The sequence below is a fragment of the Hermetia illucens genome, chromosome 4 (genome assembly GCF_905115235.1).
Source record: "Hermetia illucens chromosome 4, iHerIll2.2.curated.20191125, whole genome shotgun sequence".
In the NCBI taxonomy this organism is placed as follows: Eukaryota; Metazoa; Arthropoda; class Insecta; order Diptera; family Stratiomyidae; genus Hermetia; species Hermetia illucens.
In genome coordinates this window covers 90,123,779-90,151,084 of record NC_051852.1, presented here as the reverse complement: position 1 = coordinate 90,151,084, position 27,306 = coordinate 90,123,779, and the positions used below count along the sequence as shown (strand labels likewise).

Sequence of the window (27,306 nt, the reverse complement as noted above, 5' to 3'; positions counted from 1 at the left end):
TTCTTACCTGAAGCGCCTAGCTACCGACTTGTTTGGAATCTAAAAAATGGTATGCCGTTTTCTTTCTTCTTTTGGATAAATGTAATCTTCGGGTGTATTTCGTTGACAGTGTTCAACATGTTGTTTATTTTGTTTTGCAGGACAATTGTCGAAATGTCACCGACATATTTCAGCTATGTTTTCAGTAGGACTTCCTTCAGCTGCAGTTTTTGCGCTATTGATGACATGTGGACATCGTTCATTAGTGTAAAAATTTTCCTCCGAATGTAAAATAGTTTTCATTCGTACGCAGGACTGCCAATTTTGTGTATAGCTTAGCTTTCTTTTTCCATTCCATAATTACCGAGCTGAAGGAGCCATTGTTCGAATCTCACTAGGGCTTCTTTTACAGGTGTATTGAGGGACAGAGCCTTCACGTTGTAGAGTGAACGTAAGGGGGCTTTTCGGATAATTTTCTAAACATAGATTTCGTGCAGATACATCACCGCGATTTTTTTCAAACTTCACACTTTCTGGGATCACACACCCTATGTTTTTTAACCCACCCTTCCCTATGTTTCACCAATAATAGAGCCAGTTTGGAAAAATACTAATTTAGCTCTCTCATTTTCCCTTTCACGGCCGTGACAACCCCATTTTTTCCATGTATGAGCAGTCCCCCTTAAACCCAACAGAATGGCGCCACTTGCTATATGTAAATGGATTTACAGACCACACGTTCTCACCAAATTTCGTGACAATAGTTTCAGCCATTTCAGAGAAAATCGGGTGTAACAGATAGATAGAAATAGAGATTTTAATAAGGTTTTGTTTCACAAAAGAATATTTCTAAAATAAAAGCACTCATTAAGTTGCAAATAATTACAATTATTAAAATAATCCTGGCTTTTATAGCAAAAAATCGGACTTCTTATCATCCAGAAGCGCTTTTAACAAGATTTTATTTCTGTTTAATTACCCTTAATTTTGTACAAGTGGTAAATTTACAGCAGCATGATAAGCACAAAGCCAAATTCAAACATCCATCCATCCCATTATAATCAATTATAATCTTCCTTATCATTTAACAAAAATTCACAGAAAAAAAATATAGTCTCGAAAATCTTCAAAGAATATTGCACCAAAATAGATAAGCCAAAAGTGGATAATTTAAAATGTCAAGATCTATTTTTAATATACCGTAGTAGAGGCCACATGACTCTAATCATAATTTGATGTGTAAATAAGAGGTATACAAGTATCACTGTTCAAAAACGCCACAGAAACAAATAACTTTTACGTTGCTGTTTGGTGAAAGAAAGAATGTTGTGAAAATGTAAATATCAGAGTAAGTTAAGGCTCATTAATAGGCCGATTTGAAATAGATACATAGAAATAGATAAAAATTGATACTTATAACTACCTAATGATTAATACCATTCCCATCGAAAAGATAAGTTCTTGGATTAAATCTAATCATATATGGAAAATGAATAACGGTAGAAAATACCTTCGCTCTGGCTTGTTTAGTTTTCGAAGTCGTGGTGGAAACACCATATACAAGATCAATATTAGAAATCCTGTCAATTCTAAATTCTAAATGGTGATAAAACTGAAAGCATATAATGACGTTTACAGACTTGCTTCCATGAACTTCTGCAAAGTTATCATGTGTTCATTTGAAAAATCTTAGGCAAGCATTAGGTGGATATACGCCCAAAATAATCGTTAACGACGGGCTAAATAGCTATAAGTGGTGGATCGGGCTCAGGGGCCGGGAAAGAACCCATTATTCAATTAGTCCAGCCTCTGGGAATAATATAGTTGTCTACTTGCAGCAAACATAATGACCCTTTCTCTATCTGCCTGTTTTCGGTAGAGGGTAATGCAATCTTTTCAAAGATGCATATATAAAATAAATGTGGATTAATTACACCGTAAGTTCCCCATCATTATAGATAACAGAGCCTAAATACTGCTAGAAATACCAAACTTTTCATGTCAGACCCTAACAAACATACTATGTACAAAGTTTATCCTTTCGAAAAGCAGGAAGGCTTGCAGAAGTATTATGGACATTATGAATGGTGATAATTTACTAGCTCGGCATATGTTCAAAATATGGATCGTACAAGATGATACGTGTTGCTCCTGGAATGAGGAAGCGGAATCTACGGAACATTTTCTATGTGCATGCCCCGCCTATTGACGCACCAAACATGAGATCTTCGATGATGATGTGCTCCAATTGCAGCGGGTAGCATGACGTCTGGGGATCCTGTGATACATAAACGTATCTAGGATATTTCGTTAAACGGAGTCGAATACAATGGGCTACTACGGTCTGGGTGCTCAGAAACTATTTAAACGCCCAACAGAAAGGTGTAGATACGTTAATGAAGGCAATTGATAATGAAAGTGGTAACTATTTTCCCTAGATACATTCGATGATTTTGGCCAGAAGATCCGGAATTACTGTAGAAATTGATTCTTTTGGGATAGTGGGGGGATACCGAACGACTCATTTAGCGTTGAAATCGGCGTTAAACCTTCAAACGACTGAAAAACCGACATATAATATTGAGAAACTCCGATATGCATGTACCATTGCACACAAACGTGCATTGAAAACACTGAATTGAACTATAAAAGATCTGCACAGTGACTCAAGATGTTTTGGAGACTACTAATCATTTCAAGATCGACAGTTGCCAATGAAGTAAACGCTTGCGCGAAACCATGGAATCTGTGGCGCTTGAACGGATTGATTTCGTTTCTGCCGAATTTTTGCAATTTTGTCTCAACGAAAGACGATCTAAACAGCGAACGTCAGACTAATTACAAAGATCACAATTAGTTGAGTAAACAAACAATTCTTCTTGCAGAGATTTGGATCACAAAAATTTCGAAATTGAAAACTAAATCTTTGGCCCACTGTATTCCTTCAAAAGCAGGGAAAATGTATTCAACGAAGACGAAGCAACCAACAATCCAACTGAAATTTTAATTTCACTAGATGTGCCTGGCTTGCTGCCTCACAATATATAAAGGAAAGTTCGCTCGGTGGTCATCATACTTTGAAATCGTAACCATCCAAAGCTATGTATAATACCATACAAGACGGGGGTAAGAAATCTCATGGGCAATGTGTTTCACGCACCGATCCTCAAAAGAAAGTTGTTCGAGTTTAAACGAATTCAATATCCAAATCCACTGTAAGGCGGTCTAATTCTGTAGGGAACTTATACTCTCGAGCTATGGAAACCTTGCCATTACATAGGTATCAAAGTAGTCCTATATATACAGTGCTTAATTGTGAGAGCCTTGGAATAATAATATTTTCTTTTATTCTTATCACGACAAAAGGATCCTATGATGCTAATGAACCCACTCCTTTTTACGTTGTTACCACTTCCCTAATAAAATGATCACCTAATTCCAATCCTCAGGTTTCTATCAAGAATTTTTCTAAATAAAATTAATTCTATTCTAATGTTTTCCTAACAAATTATATAGAGCACAAGTGTTCGAGCTACCAATGTTCCAATCTTATTCTTGGCTACATAGAAACTATTAATAAACTGTTATTGAAAACTAATTGAATTATTTCGGAAGACACCCCGCATGCAAATAAATTAAAATTTTCACCAATTTCATTTGTAATAGTATTAGGCCAGCGTAGTCCGATGATACATCGCAGGCAAGTTTATGAGTAACAATGGGGATCACTTTCCATGTGTTATCATACTTCCATAAAGCAAAACAGAAAGAACACAAACACAGAACAATCTCAACTTGTTCTTAATGTTGAGATAGCTGCAATTCCAAATTTTAGACAAGGCAGCGAAAGCGAATTTAGCGATGTTGATGCATCGGGGGATATCCAGTTCGATGTCACCGTTGACAGAAACCTCCTAGATATAATATAAAGTGATCAACACTTTCGATGCTCTGCCCACTAATGTAAATAGGGAGAGTACAATGACCCGTCAGATTGAAAACCTGTGTTTTTGGGGTGTTTACCTTCTTTCCAACTCTACTTGCCTCTCTTTCCAGAGCCATTTGGACAAGGTCAACGACCCAGTGAGAGAGCAAACAGATGTAATCATCGTAGTCGAGGTGTTTGAAGAAAGATGTCATAGTCCATTGACGGCGGATTCTGCTTTAAACCTCCTCTGGGAGTTTACCTGAGTGTAGCACGTTGCCCTTTGCGCCATTATGTGTCGCTCTGATAATAACTATTCATTTCTTCCCAATGCCCCTCCTACGTAGAGCACTCCAGATACACTTCCCGTTCACACTATGGAATCCTAAGAAAACAAACATTGCTTTTTGCCGAATGCTATACTTATACATGCACGTATATAAATTGATTGGACATATATTTCCGATTTACTTGGTGCAGAAAAACATACATACGTACATATATAGTACATATATTGAATACCGCTGATTTAATGTACAAATATATCTATCTAAATTAGGCACTACTCCAAAGCTTAGTTAGTATATACATATAAATACATACATATGTCTGTCTCCAGTAATTGATATTGATATATATGTATAAATGATCAAAGAACTAAAACGAAATGTTTCCCTTCTACCCCCCATTCATATGAGCTCACTTTTTTGTAGTATTGACGAATTGATATGTTATGATGACGTCATACACGTTTTAGAATGCATGAAATTCACATAAAATGTAAAAATTTCACCTTATATAAATTTATTAATTATAGTTAGATTTCCTTCAAACTTCCCAAAGTTATGGCTTATGTTATCCCCTAAGCTTATGCCATGCACTTCTAGCATGGAGGGAGCAGATTTCGTTTAGATACACCACTGTGATTTTTTCAGATTTTTCGGTTGGATACGTTCTGTTACTTTTTAACGATCATATCTTGAGCCCTCACTCCCCTACGTTTCACCTGATATAAAATATGGGGCCAATTTCGAAAAGTACTAATTGATCCCTTTCATTTAACACCCCACATAATCATATTCTGTGGGAAAAAAATGTGTACCCCCGCCTTCACATGTATGGGGAGAACCCTTATATTCAGCGCAAAGCACAGACCACATTTTTCCACCAATTTTAATGACAATTGGTACAACCGTTTCCGAATGAATCGGGTGTGGCAGGCAGACATCAAATCGATTTCAATAAGGTTTGGTTTCACGCAAAACCTTAAAAAGCAACAAAATATAAAAAATGGCAAATGTTTGAAAAAAGAGTCGAAAAAAATGGCTTTTTTAAAAAATATTTTCCTCGTTAAATATTTTTTTTTTATGATCTTCATCATCAACGGCGCAACAACCGGTATCCGGGCTAGGCCTGACTTAATAAGGAGCCCGGTTTTGCGCCGGGTTCCACCAATTCAATATCCTTAAAAGCTGTCTGGCGTCCTGGCATACGCCATCCATATCTGAGGCAGGGTCTGCCGCGTCTTATTTTTCTACCATAGATATTGCCCTTATAGACTTTCCGGACTGAATCATCCTCATCCATACAATTTAAGTGACCCGCCCACCGCAACCAATTGAGCCGAATTTTAGCCATAACCAGACGGCCATGGTATCGCGCATAGATTTCTTCATTATATAGGCTACGGAATCTTCCATCCTCTTGTAGCGGGCGAAAGATTCTTCTCTCGAACGCCGCTAAGAGTTCGCAATTTTTCTGGCTAAGAACCCAAGGCTCCGAGGAATACATGAGGACTGACAAGATAGCTGTTTTGTACAGTAAGAACTTTGACCCAATACTGAAACGTTTCGAAAGGAACAGTTTTTGTAAGCTGAAATCGGCTCTGTTGGCTGCCAACAACCGTGCGCAGATTTCATAGTCATAACTGCTATCGGTTGAATTTTCGGCCTTATCAACGGCCGCAAAGTTGTAGTCTCCTATGATTACTGTTTTTTTTTTGGCCAATGCTATATGTTATTATTAAAATCGATCAAGTGAATCCTAAGAATAACTGTCCTCTGTATTCAATTCGATGTGTTCCTTAAATTTTGTCTCTTAGCTAGTAGTAATTTATCACGAAAGATGCAACTTTGACCCAATATAACTTTGTTAATAACAGAAGGTTTTCCACCAAACTTTCCGGTATGATGTCTTATTATATTATTGCAATTTTACGAATCTGCGATGAATGTAAGGGAGGCTGGCGGTAAATTTTCGAAATACACGGAAGAGTTAAATAGGCTTCCGCTACAGCAGGAAACTATAAAATTTTAACTTATTCGTTAATATCCGAACATATAAACAGATTCTAATTTCCTTTTTGTCAAGGATTTTCATTTATTTTCCGAATACGTATTTTGACAGCCACTTGTTGCCTTCTTCAGCGGAATAATCTCAGAAATATCTTTAATCTAAATATATACTAACTATTTTCATCTTAATAATTGGGCCTTAATTATATCTTAAATTACATATCCCCTTTATGGTATCAGTGAATACAGATATGAGTGGGTGTTACCCATATCTGTATTCAACCGGTACTCCTGAGGCTTATTTATTAATTTTTTATTATTAATTTTATTATTTATTAATAACATAGTTGGGTACAATAGAGAATTAGAACTGCTCAATAAAGGGATGATCTACGCTGTTAGACCTGCACCACAAACTGAAACTACAATAAAGGATATTGCTAGCGGCGACATGTCCGAACATTATTTTACTTTTAGAGATAAATTTTATAAGACGACCACAGGAATAGTGATGAGTAACCCATTGGCCCCACTATTAAGTGAAATGACAGGCCTAGAAAAGAAAATGGAATGACACATGGCCAAACCTAGAATAACGGGACCTCTAATCACTCACACCAGCACAAAATGGGCGCCTACCGATCCATAGTGCACATACTTTTGTCTATACCTCTTACTAAAGAAAGGTTTGAAAAAGAAAAGTCATAAATTGTGGATACAGCCACAAAAAATGGATTTCGGCCAACTCTAATCCATAGTTTAATTAGGAAGATGCAAAGTACGAAGGAACGAAATCGCCTAACAACTTTGTTCGACCAAGAGAGGAGGAAGATGGGCACACAACAAGCCAGCATAACATACTCAACGAAAATGTTCCCAGCTTTTCGACGAATCTTGGTCAAAGAAGGCATCGAAGCAGTAGGATCAAGCAGGCACACGCTCAAAGCGCAATTAGGAAATGAATGTCTTGCGAAGATTGCGCTTGTATATACATAGGGCAAACGGAACAGAAAAACACATATCAATTCTGCAGTCACGGCATAATGTAGAGCATGAACATAAAATGGAGAGGGTAATGGTGCTGAAAGAGGTCAAGCGCAAAAAAGTTAACCCTTATCCTTACCCTCTCATTGGAAAAGAGCCCTAGGAGCTCTGAAATAAAAATAAACGAAAATCAACTGTCCGAGGAATACATGAAGACTGGCAAGATCATTGTCTTGTACAGTAGGAGCTTTGACCCTATGGTGAGACGTTTCGAGCGGAACAGTTTTTGTAAGCTGAAATAGGCTCTGTTGGCTGACAACAACCGTGCGCGGATTTTCGACCCTAGATAGCAGAAATTATCAACGGTCTCAAAGTTGTATTTTCCTATCTTTATTCTTCCCGTTTGACCAGTGCGGTTTGATGTTTGTTTTTTGGTTTTCTTTCGGTGCTGACGTTGCCACCATATACTTTGTCTTGCCTTCATTGATGTGCAGCCCAAGATCTCGCGCCGCCTATTCGATCTGCATGAAGGCAGTTTGTACGTCTCGGGTCGTTCTTCCCATGATGTCGATATCTTCAGCATAGGCCAGTAGTTGGGTGGACTTAAAAAGGAACGTACCTCTTGCATTTACCTCAGCATCACGGATGACTTTCTCCAGGGCCAGGTTAAAGAGGTCGCATGATAGGGTATACCGCTGTCGTAGACCGTTGTTGATGTTGAATGGTCTTGAGAGTGACCCTGCTGCTTTTATCTGGTCTCGCACATTGGTCAGGGTCAGCCTACGTATACACATGCTTGTAAATTCATGTACTTATATTCTTTTTGTCTGTCGAAAAATGCTTCGTCTTAAAAAACTAGAACAAAGCGTTTCAGCCAATCGATTGCGGCAATTTCGAAAGGCAAACAGAGGACATATATACAAAGTATATTCATGAAAGTTGAAAATTCATTTCAAAATTGACAAGCCTAAAAACAGACGGGTTAACGTTTCTTAATCTACTGTATAATTATATACTATTACTAACTTTATTTGAGTATTGAGGACTAAATACTATGTGGGTGGATTCCCACAATTTTTTCAGATTTTTCGGTTGGGTAGCTTTTGAGGGCGGCTCCTTTAAATAATTGACAGCTTTCCCGGCTTTTTAACTAGTGTTAAAACTAACATTTGCCCCAAGGTTATATTCGGCGAAAAAAAATTGCACCCCTCTTTTAAGTGTGAGGACCCCCCTTAAGTTCAACGTGGAACAATGTCCGCAAGTCCGTGTGACAGATAGTGAATCGATTTTAAGAAGGTTTCGTTTTCAATAAAACCTTAACATGTCGGGAAACCGGAAGCTTGACGCTTCAGGTATAAAAGGTTTTGTGTTTCCCTATGTGAGGATCATAACATAGTTCTCCATTGGCTGAGAGCATTGACCCAAGATATTTAAATCGCTCAGTTCTGGGAAGGTTACTGCCATTGCCAGAGCTGAGAGATGCAGATTGCATTGTTAGATTGCACTGCACATATTATTTCCATCTTTAGTGAAAATGAGCCAAGGAGTCTATTGCCAAGAAGTATATTATTGTAGAGTTATTTTGGACCATTTTACAAAAACACATTGTCGCGCCGCACTCGAATCTAACCGAAAACGAAGCCGAAAAAAGTTGGTTTTCCAATTACTAAGTAACGGACGTATACAAACAAATTTGCATAGAAAATACAATCTACCTTATTCCTTGAATTTTAGACACAAATAAGACTTTAAATTATTACTTCACAGAAGTCATCCATATTCAGGTATACCTTTGAGACATACATATGTATATGACCGATTCCAGGTGGTCCTGACTCGAACCTTCCTGGCGCAGTGACGCAAAAGCAATCAGTCCTATTGATTTTTTTACAACTGAGGGCACATGCAAATGGATTTATAGGTACAATCTCCATTATGCTAATACTTTCTTTTGGTCGATAGAAAGGAACTCAAGCTTGGAACCAATATCCCACCGTAATATGTTCTTGTTTTGTGTAATTATAAATAGACTATTGCCTGTTGCTGCGCCACTCTCATAAGATGACGTGACGATACCTCCAAAAACTTATTTCCGTTCTTCACGGACCTGGTCAACATTCTTCGGAATGTGCACTTTCATTCTCGGAACAACCATTGTTCTACACGCTATCTAGATGCCTACTTAGCGTAAATTATCTTTTGTTTACCTAAACAGCTATGATTTTTATCCGACAGCGAAAATAATCTCGCCCTGTAAACAGCAACCAGATACTCTAAAAGCAAACAAAAGCTCACAATGTACATAATTAAGAACAGGAAGCGCATGATTGCTAGTCGATAGCACAGGGACTTTTCACCAGTTTCTACACGCTGCCTCCCTTCAGCACAAAGGGATAAACAGTTCTGAGGCGCACTTCAATCGTTATATATCGCGTCGAAAAGATTCGACACAAAAGTGCTACAAACTTATTTTGCTCATTGATCTCTGAAATCCGAGCGGTAAGCAAGCATGCCGCGACCAATCAACTTACTACTTCCGGAAAAGGAAAAGCGCTGTCTTCTGACAGAGACATGGACAAATAAAAAGAAACTCACCTCCTCTACAGTTAGTGGCATGCAAATACGGTACTCCTTGGTCAATACCATCTTTCTTCTATTTACAAATATCTACAGATTTCACGATAACAAGATCACGTTCCACTCTTCTTATCAACTGGTAGTGTGACCGATAAGTCTATCGCCGGCCGATCATATTACCCAACACTAATCGCACTATTAATATCTACAATTTCGAAACTTTTTTCACATATATTCTAAAGACGGTTTGCTAAAACCACACCGCAGTAGCAAAAGAAATCACGAAAAAACTTTTAACACACGGGCAAGCACAAAAACCAGTCGAGTTGAACGACGACTTCAGACCCACGAGAAGCGAAAAGCAGAATGAAAATCCTAATAAGAATGCAAATTGACAACTGATAAATGCATGTGGGTGGTTGCGGGTTGCCATATTGATATATTGTCACTGATTGTTTAGCTATGTAATATTGGAAATAGTCTCCGTTGCGATGTTTTCATTTTCAAATTCAAATATTAGCATGTTAGTAATTTTTTACTTGCGAAATCATAATTGATAAGATTATATACATTATATTTCAAACCAAATATTTTGGATTAAAAGCACAAAGAAAGAGCACAAGCAAAAAAATATGCAACATGGGAAAAACTGCAAAAATAGAATAATAATGAACCGGAAAACCTATAATGTATGTAGTTCTAAGAAAAATATCCGGATTTTGACTCTCCATAAAGGATTTTTTAAACATAAGACTATTCAGTTCTAAGCTGAAGATTTGCTAGGGAAATATAATCTAAGTTAGTATGTTCACACATCTTCTGTGCCGTAATTGTTATTTAAGAACGACGCTTACTAAGAAGTCACAAAACATAAAACTTGAATATTATATCTTTTATTGGGTTTCTACGTTAAGTAAAATAAAAATCTTACAAAAAAGAAAAAAAAATTACATCATTCATATTGAAAAAAATCATTAATTTTCCTACGAATATCCAGCCTTTTCAAAATTGCTGCATTTTCATAATATGCTCATTCGATTTGGAAAAAATCAGCAAATTGGCTTATTTTTCTATGATTGCTTGATACCCTGCTTGGGGCTAATTCATCAAACACGCATATCTTTGACGATCCTTCCGGTCTTCCAAAGATTTCCCAACAAATTTTGAATTCTCTTCCATCGTCTAGTAGTTAGTAGGAAGTCGCACTAGACAACCACTTTGGGATAATAAATTCCGTTATATGACATGGGTTTCTTATGTTGTCAGCATTGTCGATAAGTTTTAGAAAAGATTATATGAGCCATTAAATCTCTCCATGTTCTCTAGCCAAGGCAGCATTAAAGGCGACACCGATAACTAGTATGAGCGGTAGAATACAATTATATTGGACCCCGGCGACTTTCGAGGTCTTTCTTCATGCGGGCCTATTTGGACCGTTATTTTTACTGTGACAAATGATACGGAAATTCCACTTTACGAAGACGTATGGAGCGCAATGCTGACCACATTGCCTCCTAGTGTACCGTTACGGTCTTGAATGAAGTGCTCTAACACACTTCAAGGCCCTGATCCAACATGGATTGTTGCGCCAACGATTATTATTATTATTATGGAGGAAAAACGGGATTCGGAATGAAAGTTGTTCGGTCTCCACGAAAAATCATAGTTAATCAAATTTCGTTAAAGTTTCTCTATCCCTTCTCCATTTCCCAGAAAACCCGAGACAAGGGCTAATTTCCCCTTTCGTCACTATCTCGATGGATTTGCCCACCAAACCATAGTACTCAAAGCGGGTACCCTGGGCTGCAAGTAACAATTGCGGGGAAAACCGTCAAGCCCGGGGCTTCACTCTGCTGGCGCACTTATTACCGAGATGATATCACTTCGGTCTACCTAGGTCTACCTAGGTCATAATGAATATGCATATATTACGTCAAAATATTCACTTTAGAATGATACTGACATTCAAATTTTTGATTTCAATAAATTTGCACAAGAATGGCAAATTTGACCTATTATAACTTTGTTAGCAATGGCGCGATTTCCACCCAACTTACAGCATCATTTTCTTGATTAAAGCCTATATTACTTGAAAATTGTATGATTCTAGCATGAACTTAATGGCGGTCTGCTGTTGATTTCCAGAAAATTTAGTAATATACTATTATTAACCTTATTTGAGTAGATATCGATATGAAAGGTATTTCGGAGCCCGAACACCATATAGTGACAGTTCCATGATTTCTTTTGAGATTTTGGTTAGGTGGCTTCTGAGAGTGGATGTGTGAAAGAAATTATTACTTTCCAGCTTTGAAAAGTACTAATCGACACCTTTCATTTGATATCCTACATCATTACGTACACTGAAAAAAAATACTGCCACCCCTTAAATTCAATGTAAAACGATGTTGCTACATACGTGAGGGTTTACAGTTCCCACCTTTCCATCAATTTTCGTGTTAATAGGTGTAACCGTTTCTAAGAAAAGGGCTACACAACTAGACAGACGGACAGGCGGTCCAGCTTCTACTTCATGGTCTGCGCTAAATAGCTAAGTATCCTTTCCTCGAATTTTTGCTATAATATCTAATTTACAACATTATATATATTAAATGAAAGCAAATAATGGAGCTATTGCTGCATATATTTAAACTCTCTCCGAAATTAGTAATTGGACAACATCGAGTTCTTTTTCCAAATGGTTTCTGATCAAGACAGCCCACATTACCGTTGGTGAAATTATCGCTGACATTAAGATAGCTGACTTACTCCTCTTTGGCACATAGGAAATCAGTGCTTCAACACGAATAAATCTAAATTTTGAATGACTGAACTGGTCTTGAATCTCTTTGACAGAAATTGTTTGTGAATCCCCTTTATTATTACCCATGGTTCCATAGACCATGACTTTTTAAAGCACCTATTAACTCGATTGATGAAAACTACATAGTTGTTTCCAGTTATATTTGTATTAGAGTTTGGTTTGGAATCATTTTGTCTTATCCATTTTTTTCCTTAGTATACCTATATAAACGCAAAGTATATCAATGGATTTTTGCATTACAAATACTTTATGCCCCATTGGGAACAAGGCTTCGATTTCATATATACATATATGGGAAGACGCCAACTTTTTATCCACAGTCAAATATTCCGATTACCCGTAATTTGATTTGTAGTCTCCAAAATTTAAGATATTATATCATTTCTGATAAGCAAGGGCCATAATTTAAGAATGGTCAAACTTGGTTTTTCTAAACCTGGTCCTTTTTCCGCCGTGTATAATGTTGTGCTTTTCTTTTCACGTTGTATGTGGAAGTTTTTACCATTTTCCTGCAGAAATAACTCTTCTCTTTTGTTTATTTAAAAATTGCAGACACAACATGTGTCCCTCTTCAGAGCGATTTTGTATTAATTTATTTCACTTAACTATACCATATATAATAACGTATTAAACCAATTAACCTGATAACTAGTATTTAATTAATTTGGTTCTCTGAAATTGCAATACTCCCCAAATTACTTACCCTAATTACCTGGAAAAAGCTAGACGGACAGTCGCAGATTCTCCTTCTTCCAGAATGTTTACCTTCAATCAAATTACGCACCATTTTATCCGAAAAAGTAAATATGCAACAAAATCGATAATGAAAAACACTAATGTTCTAAATCCAGAATTCTAGCTTGATGCATTACAAATTATATGAGGTAGAAACCAACCCAGCAAATGCAGTTGATAGTTGCTTTAGTATTTCAATATTCCGATTTGCTAGAAATCCAAAGCTTAATAACTCGCATTTTCTGTAAGCTATCAATCAGGAGCGTAGGTAATTAAAAAGAAAAGTCTATGTCATATGTGGAAACCATAACAAATCACAACTGTTCAAAAGATATATTTCTGAAGCAGGTTTCCAAACCAACGTAAAGGAATTTTAGTATATGTAGGACTGATGTATACGGACAAGTTGGTTAATTGTCCAGAGCTGCAAGGCCATTTTCAAAATTAGAATCCATATTCCACCAGTATTCATAACTATTCAAAGCATAAGGTAGATTTCCAACTAATTTCTTTCTGTCTTACATTTCTTAAAAATTGATAATGACATTAAAATGAACGTTGATCCAACGTTCCAAAAACAATAATTTCTCCTTAAAAATTAGTTCACCAACGATTGCATTTATTACTCCTCCATTGTTATTTCCCATAAGAAAACATCGAATTTGAATCATCACCAACTTCAGAACAATTCATTTTGGGGGAGCATTTTTCGCCTTGCATTTTTGTTGCTATTTCGTTTTTGACTCTGTGTCGAAAGTTTTTTTTCCACTTCATCACAAACAAGGAATTGTCTCGTCAACTAGCAAACAATTTTTGTGAGAATCGGCGCATAAATTGTTTTCATAAGTGAATAATAAATCACAGGTGTAAGGCGGATTGTTATTTGTATATTTTTCTCATCAATTTTCTGGAGTAATTTATGAAAGTTCGTGGTGAACTTGCTTTGGTTTCTTTTTGACCCGGCTACGTCCATGACTTTTGTTCGGGGGATTGTGTGCGTTGAATGTCCCGTTGAAAGCGCTGTAATTTTTCCGTACACAAAAGGACCGGAAATGTTTTAGCTCTCTGTCGAGTTTGTCATCAGATGTATTCTCATAAATATTCCTCAAAATTTAGTTTTGAATCGGAGGAACTGTGTGGTTTCGAAAACTATTAAAACAGCGAAGAAGGCAAGCTTGCTTGCACCATTTTGACAATTCCGAACAACGTTGCTGCACCTGCCGCCCCAGCGACTTCTTCACTTCAGTACTTTCACGTCAGAATGTCTAAAACGAACTTTTTTCGACTTACGTAAATATATACCTCCACAGTCTCGTACGCGGGCAGTGTGCAATTCTTTACATTCTCCATCAAATTCTGAAACACTACCATAGGTAAAGGACTGCCGTGTGAAACCATCTGTGCTTCCGTGATAAGCAGTTCTGAGAATGATTCCCTCTATTGACTTTTCTCCCACAAGGTTCTAACGAAATACTTTTCCAGGACAAAGCCCGTATACGAAGGTGCAGCTTACCGTACCGACAAAAGACTGAGTAGTTGATTTTGGATAGGAGGTCGGCAACAACAGGTTCGATGATGGCTGATCAACAATTCTTCTTAAAGTGGAACGATTTTCAAACGAATATGGTCACCTCATTCCGGCATCTCCGGGATGAGAAGAGTTTCACAGATGTAAGTATTTGAATATAAATATTTCTTTACCATTTTAATTATTCCAAGTACCCTCGAAGTAAGTTGGACTTATAAAGGGGCTCTTTTGCAAATGAATTAATTCTTATTACATTTACCTACATAACGCAATGTTACTTGTTCTGGGTCTTAATCATCGTAACCAATGCAACTACTTGGTTCTAGCGCTGCTTTGCTGATTTTTTTCATGCTTAGTGCTCCTAATGAATCACAACCCGGACAGAAGTCAATATTTCCTCAGAAATATGTTCCCATTTTTGTGATACAGTTCTAACACAGATGTTGGTTTCTTCTCTAAGTTGTTCTAGATCTACACGTACTCGTATTTTATTGTCCTTTAAGGCGTTCCAGACTGATTGTCAGCTAAAGATACCACTTTTAATTTACGTGCAAGGTAAATGCCATGCAATTGGTGGCAAATTGAGTAAAGTGAGTTCTAGCTATCTAATGCCGTTTAATTATATTATCTTTGCATTTGAGAAATAGGCATAGAAGTTTGTGGGCTAGGAACCTGCAAAATGCAAAACTTTACTACTACGGAAACGTCAATAACGCCTCGGAGATTCGACCTCGAGGCTACGATTTTGATTATCGAAAACGGAGTATGATTAGTTTCTATGGGACTTGGGAGCGGGTTTCTGACTGCAAGATTCCGGTCCCTTCTAGGGAGCATCACAGCAGCAGAGCACTGTATCTGCACCAACGAAGACTTCCCATATAATGGAGGAGGATGCTTTCTACGAGCAATTACCAGCAGTTCAGGGGAGGCTTGCTAAAGATGACATGGTGGTCTGAAAGTCAAGATGGGCTCTGATAACACGTTGCTCGGAAATGTAAGGGGGAAGCACGGTCTTGGGAACTGTAACGATAATGGTGGGAGGTTTGTAGAACTGTGCGGCTTCTATTATCTCGTCGTTAGTGACATTCTGTTCTAGCACAAAACTTATCATTCGGTCAGTTGAATGTCAAGTGACCGACACCGTACCAGCTATCAGATTAATCACTTTGGGACAAGCGATAGACTTCTGGACGTACGATTTCGGCCTCGAAAGGGATCACCATCTAATAGTCGCTTACGTTCGCTTGTGTGAACATCCAACATCGACCGCTTCAATGATCCAACTGTCGCTCGTCAGTGGGAAAGCTATCTTGCTGGAATTAAAATTTTGTTTAAGAATCGAGGGATTTCTAGTGCTAGTCCAGTCCGCTATTTAATGGATGGCGGCTTTGAGAATCCCTCGATTCTTAAACAAAATTTTATTTTAGCATCGGCCGGCTTAGACCTAAAAATTTTACATGGCGGATTTGTGTTCATTATAATTCATACGCATGACGTGTTTTTGAATTAATTAACGGGAGCAAATACCACCGTGTAACCACTTCGGTCGCGCTGCTCCCAGGTTTTTCCAAAGGTGGGGCAGCGCCTGATGAGTTTCCTTTGCCCTGGATGAAACTGCATTCTGTCTTGCTTATTGTACAGCAGAAACACTGAATAATTCGCTTGAAAAGATCAATGAGCATTAGGCCCCCATCAAACATGTTATTTTCTCCGGTGTTACCCAGGTCGTCGGAACTGGATATCCGTCGATGTATCAACACCGCCTTGTTTAATTATTTGAAAATACATCGCTGAAATGTGAAGTCGATTCGAATGAAATTGACTGAGATGTACCGTAATCCGTACCGTAAACTACCTGAAATTGAAACTTTAAACGCATTTTTCTGCTATGTTTGAAACCGGTGACCAGAATTACTCGGAAATTACTAAATGATCTTTTGAAACTTAGCAGTCTTATTTAGTAAATAAAAACGCAGAGTTTATTCCTTGGATTTTTATTTTCGATAGGAAATGGCAATTTTATAGCCCAAAAACGACCGTTTTTTAGTGACTTTCCAATATTTTGTGAATTTGTATATATTTTTTTAAATTCTTCAATTAAATGCTAGTTCTTCTGTTATTTAACTGAACCCATCGACATTCTTTGTTCATATGATCTAGTTCGTCACGATTTTGGTTATCGCAAAACAAAAATACACTTTTTTTATAGCCATTTGTTACATAACTGTAGAGGGAGCGGGTGCTGGGGTCATTGTTCCAAGGAAAATATACTTTGAGCCAATGGGCAGGTACACTAGCATATTCCAGGCGGAAATATATGCCATAGATAAATGTACCTCCTTTAATCTCCAAACGAACTACAGGGGACAGAACGTAGCTATTCTCACCGATAGCCAAGCAGCGATCAAGGCACTTAGGTCCAACCAGGTGAACTCTAAACTGGTGTGGTAATGCCTTGAGAGACTGAATACACTCGCCTCGTCCAACAGTATACTTTGGGTTCCAGGCCATGCTGGGTTGGAAGGCAATGAGGCAGCGGACGAACTAGCCAAGAAATGAGCAGGGACGCCTTTACACGGACCGAACCCTTCTGTGGAAGTGGAAACGGTTTCATGACTATGACTGTAAAAAATGAAGAAGAATGGTTGAGGGAATTATACTGGGAGGGCCTACCAGGGATGGAGCAGTCCAGGGTGCTTATTGCGGGATACGAACCCATGCGCACAAAGGATTGCTTAAACCTCACCAAAAAGAATCTCCGAATCATAGTGGGAATTCTCACTGGTCACTGTCGGCTGAACTATCATCTAGGGAAGCTAGGGATATCTACGAACACTGCCTGCAGGTTTTGTGAGGAGTATGACGAAACCTCTATACACGCCCTGGGACAGTGTCCGGCAATCGTGCAAAGTAGGTCGAGGCATCTGGAAGAACACTTAATACCAGATGCAAACCTGAAAGATCTGGAATTAGGTTATAGGCCTGCTTGAGATATCATGATCAATAGGTACACTATAACTAGTAAAAGGGGCTCAATAGTTCTTTAAGGACGCGGTACGACTTTCCCTTAACAGAATAATAATAATACATAACTGTATAATATTTTTCAATAATAAAAAACTCTGAAGATTGTTCAATGTAAGCAACTTAAAACGATATAATGATCATTCGGTTTCGTAGTTTTGTTGAAAAACAATTGGAGAAAATGACCTATCTTTTGCGCAACAAGTGGGGTTGAGCCATTAACACAAAGATCAGTTTGAGACTGTTCTGGGCTAATGTTCTTTCTGTGTTGCTAAATAGGTGTAACACATAGAAAGCGCCTACCATTGTCACTTGAAAGCTTCAAATTTTTGGAAACATTTGTCTACGACGTATCGTCGGAGTACGCTGACCTGATACTATTTCAAACCAAGAACTTGGTTCGGCGCAAAGACCTATCACCCGTTCACGATGTGATCGGAAGGTGAGAGTAGCAGTGGATAGGTCGCACATTAAGCAGGGGCGACAATTGCAACAACAGTGCTTGGCGCAGAACGGTAGGAGAGGAATATAGGCGTTTCGGAAATTCCTGGATGAAGCTACAACGCATTTCATCGAACGATGATCACGAATTGCACCGTATTCAATGCCTTCTAGATAGCATAGGGCAAGGTAAGGCTTTACATGGCCATGGGAGAGTTCTTCACCCGATAAAATAATAAGACATGCCTAGACTGACCCTGGCCAATGTGCGATGCCAGATAAAAATAGCAGAAAGTTGTAGAGAGTCTACAACTTTCGCCAAAGAAAGGTCCAAGTTATTAAACCTGAGCTTTGAATAGTGATACTGATGTAGATACTAGAGGTACTATCCACAAAACGCTTCCACACCATACATCTCGCCATTTTTTGCCCATTGCGGTTTACATGGTGATCTGGGTAATACCTCGGTGCTGAGGCTCTCTGTCAGCTGTAATAGCTTGCGGACTGGATTTCGTGCTTTGGTGTCCCAGCCGTAATAGTCGGCAAGCTCCTCCGTTTTAAACGGCATTGGGAAACTGCATAGACTCCGTAGTCCAATGGAATGCTGGGACGTTGGCTTCAGAAGCTGAAGGCCGCTGTTATGGCACGCGCCGAACAGTCCTGATCGCATGTATTGTCTTTCGTTTGGCTTCGCCGCTGTACAGCTGCCCGTGGAGAGTTCGCTGTCAGTACTATAACCTGGTGTACGGAAAGAACCTATGACTCCACAGCGACCTAGTCCTTGATAAGAGACAAGGCCTTGCAGAAATTGGATTTTTGCCCCTGCTGCGGGTGGCAATTGCCGCCATCTCGTTATGCGCAGCTAGTGGTCAACATTCCTAGAAAATCTTCACTTCTGTTCTGGTGATGACTGATTTCATCTGAAGGCCACTGCAGCCACCAGACGCGGACCCTATAAGGTCTTCGACCGAGAAGAGCACTCGCTCAGAGTGGATATCGCGGCAAGCCTAAGCGGTCCCATTTAGCAAGTTGAAGAATTTCTTCAGAAGCGCAGACGTCATTGGGAGAAAGAGTGAGCGTGGCGTCCACTTTATCGCCCGTTAAACAGCCTCTGTGCCACCTCCATGCCATCATACAACCCATCAGTAAGTGCGCCCGTTTGACAGAAAGGTTTCTCTGGTTTTTATTCCATTCCAAGCAGTCACCGAGCACAGAGCATGATAATATTGTGTATAAATTCATCTTTCTTTTTCTTTAGCTTTTATCCCGTTCACAAGCGGGGTCGGTTCATCGTGATCGATTGCGCCATTTTGTTTTGCCAAATCTTGATAAGTGAATTCCCTTGGCTTCATTAAGCCCAAAATCTCACTCCATCTGCTCGATCAGGATAAATAATGTCAATATCGCTAGCATAGGCCAGCAGTTCGATGGACATGAACAGGATGGTGCTTCTCGAATTTACATCAGCATCGTAGGTCACCTTTCCAGGGCCAGATTAAAAAGAATGCATGATAGGATATCTCCTTGTCTTAGATCGTTATTGATGGTTAATGGTCGAGAGTCTGCTACTTTTATCTGACTTCGTATATTGGTCACGATCAACCTAATCGGTTTTATCAATTTGCCCGTTTTACCCAGGCTATGCTATCATTAGCGGCCTTGTAGCTGGTGAAAATATGGTGCCACTGATGGCCATATTTTAACCGTTTAATGCAGTTACTCACCTTCATATTTAATTATGCACGGACTTTTCCGAGTTTAAAGGGTTTTTCTCCTAGGATTCCTTTTTCTTACCATGAAATTACTTCTCCACTCGACAGAGTTCGTGATAAGTCATTGTCGGGTATGCAGCATCCTTTCTTTCCGTTGCCAGCTAACATTAATTGTCGAACCAGTCCTTAGGACTTTTTTTGCGACTGGGGCCAAGTATATTTGTGGCCATACCAATCGTACGGTGGTTGATAATTGAATAACCAGTCCGATTTCATTGTTGTATTTATATATGGGAGCCAAGTATGATTTTGATATCATACCTGAGGCAGGCTCCGCGTGTTCGTCCTACTGCCTGGTAGAAGGTATCCCTCTTCGACTCTGGAGACTCCTCTTTAGGGCCGTGAACATTAATGGGGCTTATATTTCGAAATTTGCCTCGCAAACGCAGAGTGCATAGTCCGCTTATCTTTTCAAAGCCGATAACAGCGCCGTTTCTCTACAGGAAGCGCGCGTTCCACGAAGAGATCCGTTCGTCCAGTTCGAAACTCCTTTGATGGCTCCGTAATTTTGCTTTTTCTTATAGGGTTATCACGACCGCCCCCCTGGAGGACCAGGGAGCAGTTGGTGCTATCTGTTTCGTTTTTATTAGAGGGAGACTGGCCTTCATGCTCCGCCTGCAGTTCTTTATTAAGAAAGAACTCCCAGTGATCGCCACGTGGAGGTGGAGATAGGGTTTGGTTTGGTGTAGGTTCAGCAGGCATTTTATACTATATGCTATTCTGTCATCATCTTCGACAAACACCTGCAATTTTTTTCGGCCGTTTTGTTTTTAAGGTTTTGTGTAAAGCAAAACCTTATCGATACGATGACTGTCTGTCTCATTCGATTTACTCGAAAACGGCTAAGCGGATTGTCACGAAATTTGGTGAGAAGGTATGGTCTGTGAATCCCAGTGGGGGGCCATTGTGTGTTGGTTTGGGTAGAGGCTGAGGGGTGTAGAAAGGTAAAGGTCTCAATTAGGACTTTTCTAAAATGTTTCTTGTTTCTGATATTTGGTTGAATATATTGTGCCCCAAAAAAATTAAGCAGGTCTCGTTTTCAGAACGTACCTATCTGAAAAAATCAGTGGTGCATTGCATCTTTACGAAATCTAAGCCTCAAAATATCTGCACAAATAAAATTAATAATAGTATATTTGGATATTTTAGAAATTTACCCGGTAATCCCATTAAGTTCATCCTAAAAGAACAAAATTTGGCATTGGTGTGGTATAATTTCGTCAGGTCTGAAGAAAATTGAACTATTATTAACAAAGGTATAGAGAGTGACACTTCCGTTTTTCGTGAATTTCGGCCATTCTGCAACGTATATGCCGTCATCATCACATATCAATTCGTCAATACCACAACAAAGTGCACTCATATGAATTGGGGGTCGCAGAGAAACATTTCGTTTCAGTTTTTTAGTCATTTTTATTTCAATATCAATTACTCCAGACAAACAATGTATGTGTGTACGTATATATACGTGCTAATGAACTTTGCGGGTAGTGTCTAATTCGGATAGATATATTTGCATATTAAACCAGCGGTATTCAATAGATATGCTTCATATGTGCATATGTATGTTTTCGTGCACAAAGTCGGAAATATGGATACCATCAATTTATATACGTGCATGAATATGTACAGTATTCGGTAATAATCAGTTTGTTCAAGGGGAGCATAATATCTTCTTCTTTTTCTTCAGCCTTTGTCCTGTTCACAAGCGAGTTCAGCTCCTCGTGATCGGTTTCGCCGTTTGGCTCTATTGAATGCTTGATCTGGGTGCAATTTCGAGGCTTTTAAATCCCCATCCAGCGTATTAAGCCACCGTTGTTTCATAATGCAGTTCTCCATTGGCTGATAGCGTTGACCAGAGGTATTTAAATCGCGCAGTTCTGCCGCTGACAGTGATTGTGCCTGTTTCATGGGGATTGGTCGTCAAAAATTCTGTTTTATTCAGATTCAATCTGAGACTGTGTTGCATGAGGCAATCATTCCATTTTGGGATTAGTTGCTCGAGATCATCTTTGCTATGGGATGCTAGAAAAACATTATTTGCATAAAACAGTCTATAGGGCGCTGGACCCTGGATGTCCCGTGTGACAGTGTCCATAACAAGCACAAAGAGAAGTGGTGAGAGCGCGCTTCCTAGATGAACACCAACAGAGACACGAAACGGTTTTGATACATCCGCCACACTTCGGACTTTACTTTTCGGATCGTGGTAGAGTAATTTAACCCAGCGCACGAGTTCTTGTGGCACTAAGTGTTGTCGTAAAGCATACCAGATGAGTTCGTGTGGCACACGGCCAAACGTTTTCTCTAGATCCAGAAATGCAATGTGCAAGGTGTTTCTCCATGAGTAACCGCGCAGCGTGTATTGCGTCAGTAGTTCCGCAGTTTTTGAAAAATCCAGCTTGATTCACGGTTATTTCAACGATTTCGCGAATACGGTTGTCAAAACTGCGTTCAAAAATCTTCATGGTATGGGAAAGTAACCGGATCGGACGGTAATTTGAACATTCTGCTGAACTACCTTTCTTTTTCCATATTGGAACAGTGATACTTTCTTGCCAGTCAAATAGTGTTCTTCCTTCCTGAATAATCCGATTAAAAAATTCACTGAGCCACAGTGTTGTGTCCCAGCTCTTCGCTTTCCAGAGCTCAGATGCGATGTCGTCAGCTCCTGGGACTTTCCCCGATTTCATTCGTTTTATTGCCTTCTCGACTTCAGTTGCGCTGACAGGTGGAATTGGTACAAATGTCGGCAATGATTGCGGAAGTGGAGGATGAGCAAATCCTTCAGTTGAAATCTACTCGAAGTATTGTCGCGATCTACCCGTTGCGGCTCGACGGTTGGTAAACAAAATGCCGTTCTTGTCATTAACGCAACAGAACTGTTCGATATCCTGTGAACGTTCGTTATGGCTTTTAGAAAGTCGATACAGATCTCTCCCGCCATCCCAAGTGTCCAGTTTATCGTAAAGATGGTTCGCTTGAGTGACAGCGACTGCTTTCTTTGCCTCCCGGTTGGCATTCTTATAAATTTGAAAATTAGCAAGCGTTTTATCGTCGAGAAATTTATGGTAGATTCCTTTCTTTTCACGGACCTTCATTTCAACATCATCATTCCAAAGCCAAGTATCTCGATTGATGTACCTCTTACCCGGCTTGGTGACCCCGAGGGTTGCAAAGGCCGCTTTGTGGATCGTGTCTTTCATTTGGTTCCACGATTCTTCCACATTCGTAATGGTCGGTAATCGTATGAGTGAGATCGTTTCTTCTTTCTTCTCACCAAATCGCCACCACCATTTAATGCGTCGCGGGCCACTGCGTTCCTCACGGTGTTTTATCGGTGGCTTAATTCGCAGGACGGCAATCAACGGCCGATGTTGAGGTGCGATGGTCTCATAGGGAACGACTTTGCAATCAGTGGCAAAAGTAAAATGTCGGCGTCTAATGAGAATATAGTCGATTTGCGTTTTACTGTTCCCACTATAAAATGTAGGGAGATGAGACAATCGTTTGATGAACCATGTGTTCATAAGTACAAGGTCGTGGGTGTCCGCAAAATCAATTATACGCTCGCCACCCTCATTGCGCGCTACGAACCCCTTTCCCCCATGACACCTGTTATCGTCTGCCTTTTCACCTACATGACCATTAAGGTTGCTGGCAATGATAAATTAGTCTTCAGCAGGCACGTGACAAGTCTTTTCATCGAGAAGTTGCCAGAAGGCATCTTTCTCGGCATCAGGTCGACCTGTCTGTAGTGCGTACGCGGTGAAGAACTGAATAGTGCCATCAACTTTTTCCGAAGGGTTCTTGCGAGTTTCTCAGTCATTCCAATTAGGGTGCCAACATTTAGCGTGTAGACACGTATTTGTTATGTTCGGACTAACTTACTTACGTCCTGACGCCGTCCATGCGTCAAAAACCCTTGGCCATTTCTCGATAGGATCGGGGCCCGTCCTGCCGCGTCGACTAAGGTGGACGCCCTAGCATTTCTCCGAGACTTGTGACTCAATCCGATCATCATGTTTGTAACGACATTGTATGCATTTTCTTGATCGGCTTGTCGCGGGACCTGTCACCAAGAGAGATCAGGTAGGATTTAGCATAGTGGAATAACTCCAACTATACTTTTTTTATATCTTTCCCTGATCTCAGCATTTTATTTTTGTTTTACTGAGGATAGTACAGAGTACGTTGCCTCAAACAATCCACCTTTACCTGGGCTTGCGACCAGCATACTATGTTAATAGCATGGCGGAGTTGGGTGAGCATAATATCTATGTCTGTAATATGTACGCATATCTTGTAGTTTGGAAAAATATGAAAGAATATGTTAGATTTCTAGCTATATACGGATGGAAAAATGTACGAAGAATTTTGAACACAAAACGTTTATACCCAAGTTTTCGGAATACGGGACTACATTCATTTAAATAAAAATATGCTACCTCGTTGATAAGCAATAAGCCTAAATAGACCAACAAATTTTAGGTGTGCGTCCGTATCTTGTGGATATTTTATACGTGTGACATTTATCTGATAAGGAATATATAAAGAAGTTCTAGAGATGGCAAGCGCAGCCCTTACGATCTGAGCTCAATCGACTTAGATATCTCAAAAGAGCTTGTTGTACCCATTATTTTATCTGTGGTGTTGCTATTGTCCTTTCAGCATCTGGGGGCGCAATTTGTTTAAAATTCTGAATTTCATATTATCTCGAGAAAGCAAGGCGCTGGATCGCATGATTTTAAATCAAAATTTAGGAACTACAATGTATGTTTCCAAAATTCATCTCTCACATAAGCGCGTGTTGTGGCTCCACTTCACCTTGATGACCGTAATTACACTATACTGAAGCTGTCAATTCTTCTGCTTCGATAAAAACGTCCGCTTTTCATTTTTCGCACACGATGAATTCAAAATATGTCATGGTTTTCTGAACGAACGAACAGAAACCAAAGAATCTAATCTGTCAGAAACGGCTTCTGTGAGCTGCTGCTTTGATTTATTTTAAGCTAATTCATAAATTACTGAAAATATACGACATAAGTGAATTTGTAAGTTAAGAGCATTGTAAGTCAATGTAAACTATTTTCCAACATTATAAACGCCTGCATTTCAATCTCTATAATGTGGTCAATACAATTTACAGGTAACGCTAGCGTGCGAAGGACAAACATGTAAAGCTCATAAAATGGTGTTATCCGCGTGCAGTCCATATTTTAAATCATTGTTGGAGGTAAGTTTCCCTTGTATAAAACAGTTTTCTGACCGATGACGCTGTTCTATTCGTCCTTTAGGAAAATCCATCAAAGCACCCAATTATAATCCTAAAAGATGTGTCCTACATCCATTTACAAGCAATTCTAGAATTTATGTACGCTGGTGAAGTGAATGTATCGCAAGAACAATTACCAGCATTTTTGAAAACAGCAGATCGATTAAAAGTGAAAGGACTAGCTGAAACGCCAACCTCAATCAAACGAGAGGGTTGATGTTGGCATAAAACATTACTACGCCAGAACATTTTTTATAGATATCCACACCCACCAACAACAAAAACCGCAACAATAACAACACCATCAACCGCCACAGAAACAAAAATCACGAAAGCAGCATTAGTAATGATAATAAAATCAATATTGCTTCTTCTCGTTTGCATTCGTCGGTTTCGTTTTCTGATTAAAACTACGTTTTGCCTCTTATTCTGTTGTTCTAACTTAAGCAGAACCGTAAATCTATTTCCATTTTATTATTTTTGATCGGCTTATGAAGTTAGACCTAGCTACAGTTTATTACGGATATCACAGAATGAATGTTTGAATAGCAACAGATATTTAAGAGTAGCGCTGCTGATAATAGCCAAATAATGTAGACTTTTCATAAAATGTATTGATTTTTTAAATGGTATTAAGATGATTGGTACACGAAAAACATACTAAATATAGAATAATCGGAGGGAACTTTTCATTTTAGATGCTATAATGTCACGGTACTTGGAAAAAAGTGAATTTGTGATTCATTTACCTTCAGAAGATATGGTTTTTACTTCTCCGAGCCTTGTACTATTGTAATGTTCATATTTGTAAAAATGACGACAGTATATTTTTATAGAGATAGTAACAAATTGAATAAATGAAGGAAATATTTGCAAGCTTAAATGTCCATATTACTGCATATATGTGTTTCCATCGGTATATATGTCAAATGAACATAAATTCTCACAATTCTAGTACTTTCTTGGCTGAAACCAGCATTGTTTAATTAAATCAAGTTTTGCAGATAATAGCAGCAATATCATTCTGTTGATCTTTATTTTAGTTTGAGCTAAACTACCTATTTGTGTGAAGCACTGTTCCACATGCCCCCATAAGTAACCATATAGCGAGTCAAATGTTAATTTTGATGAATTGTTTAGAAAAGATTTCTAAAGGCTTGATGGAGAAATTTTCGGAGATGTTTTATTTTTTAGGTCTTTCCCGAACAACGATGATACAGTTGAAAGTAATTGTAACTCGATTAAAAAGTCTGAGTAAATTAATTTGGTGCAAATATTAAGCAGAATAAACTTATGAATACGTACTATTGCTAGCAAGGAAGCGGCTCCATTTTATGCGACATCATAGAATAATCTTTTTGGCCGCCCATGGCTTTGCCATGAGAAAAGCCGCTTGTTATGATAGGGAGAGAAATTTTTGTAATCCAATTCAGATAGACTTTTAGTTTGCTAGTCTCTAAATCAGTCACAGATATCATGATACACAATTGCCTGCGTACGGCTTCAAATCTTGACTGCACACAAAAAAAAACCGGTGCAAAATTGAATACAAAATTGATATAAATAAAAATTGTAAATGTAATTGGTGAGTTTTGTGGGTAATCTTAAACATGGTTGCAATGAGAGTTAGTTTTACTTTAGATTTTTAGGCTGGAAAAGTTGACGATTAGGATCAAAAGTTATCAAGATTTGCTATTCACTTTAACAACTTTGAGGCAGCAGAATGAGGCTCTTCGAAATCAGTTGGGTTGATTTTCCATTCCCATTTCATTTATCTCCTGTCGTTCTACGGCATCAAAACATAAGGAATTATGAGTTTCGAAGAATAACAATGAGAGAAACAGCACTGTTGGAAACGAATGCCGCGAAGCGAAATTGACTAACAATATTAATTCGAACGAGAAAATACTAGATGAGCGGATGTTACCAATTATATGAAATTATA

General features: G+C 38.8%; 3 protein-coding genes across 4 annotated transcripts in view; 2 read left to right on the top strand and 1 right to left on the bottom strand.

Moving 5' to 3' along the window:
- The window catches only part of LOC119655876 (cytoplasmic phosphatidylinositol transfer protein 1), a 37,890-nt gene extending 27,728 nt beyond the window's left edge, over positions 1-10,162 (bottom strand). The window contains exon 1 of the mRNA XM_038062012.1: positions 9,778-10,162. Within this exon, the coding sequence (XP_037917940.1) occupies positions 9,778-9,828 (51 nt within the window). The 5' untranslated portion in view covers positions 9,829-10,162. The remainder of the gene's footprint in view (positions 1-9,777) is intronic.
- A 3,844-nt stretch (positions 10,163-14,006) lies between these two features.
- On the top strand, positions 14,007-26,915 carry LOC119654269 (longitudinals lacking protein-like). 2 transcript variants are annotated; one of them, XM_038059538.1, is made up of 4 exons: positions 14,007-14,182; positions 14,801-14,989; positions 25,236-25,322; positions 25,384-26,915. In XM_038059538.1, the coding sequence occupies exons 2-4, from the start codon at positions 14,891-14,893 to the stop codon at positions 25,576-25,578; spliced, it is 381 nt and encodes a 126-aa protein (XP_037915466.1). In that variant the 5' UTR covers positions 14,007-14,182; positions 14,801-14,890; the 3' UTR covers positions 25,579-26,915. The 2 variants fall into 2 exon arrangements, with proteins under 2 accessions (XP_037915466.1, XP_037915465.1); XM_038059537.1 differs by lacking the exon at positions 14,007-14,182 and adding an exon at positions 14,206-14,691.
- Positions 14,998-16,970, top strand: LOC119654270. Its single transcript, XM_038059540.1, has 2 exons — positions 14,998-15,887; positions 15,943-16,970. The coding sequence occupies exons 1-2, from the start codon at positions 15,811-15,813 to the stop codon at positions 16,220-16,222; spliced, it is 357 nt and encodes a 118-aa protein (XP_037915468.1). The 5' UTR covers positions 14,998-15,810; the 3' UTR covers positions 16,223-16,970.
- Positions 26,916-27,306: the final 391 nt, after the last annotated feature.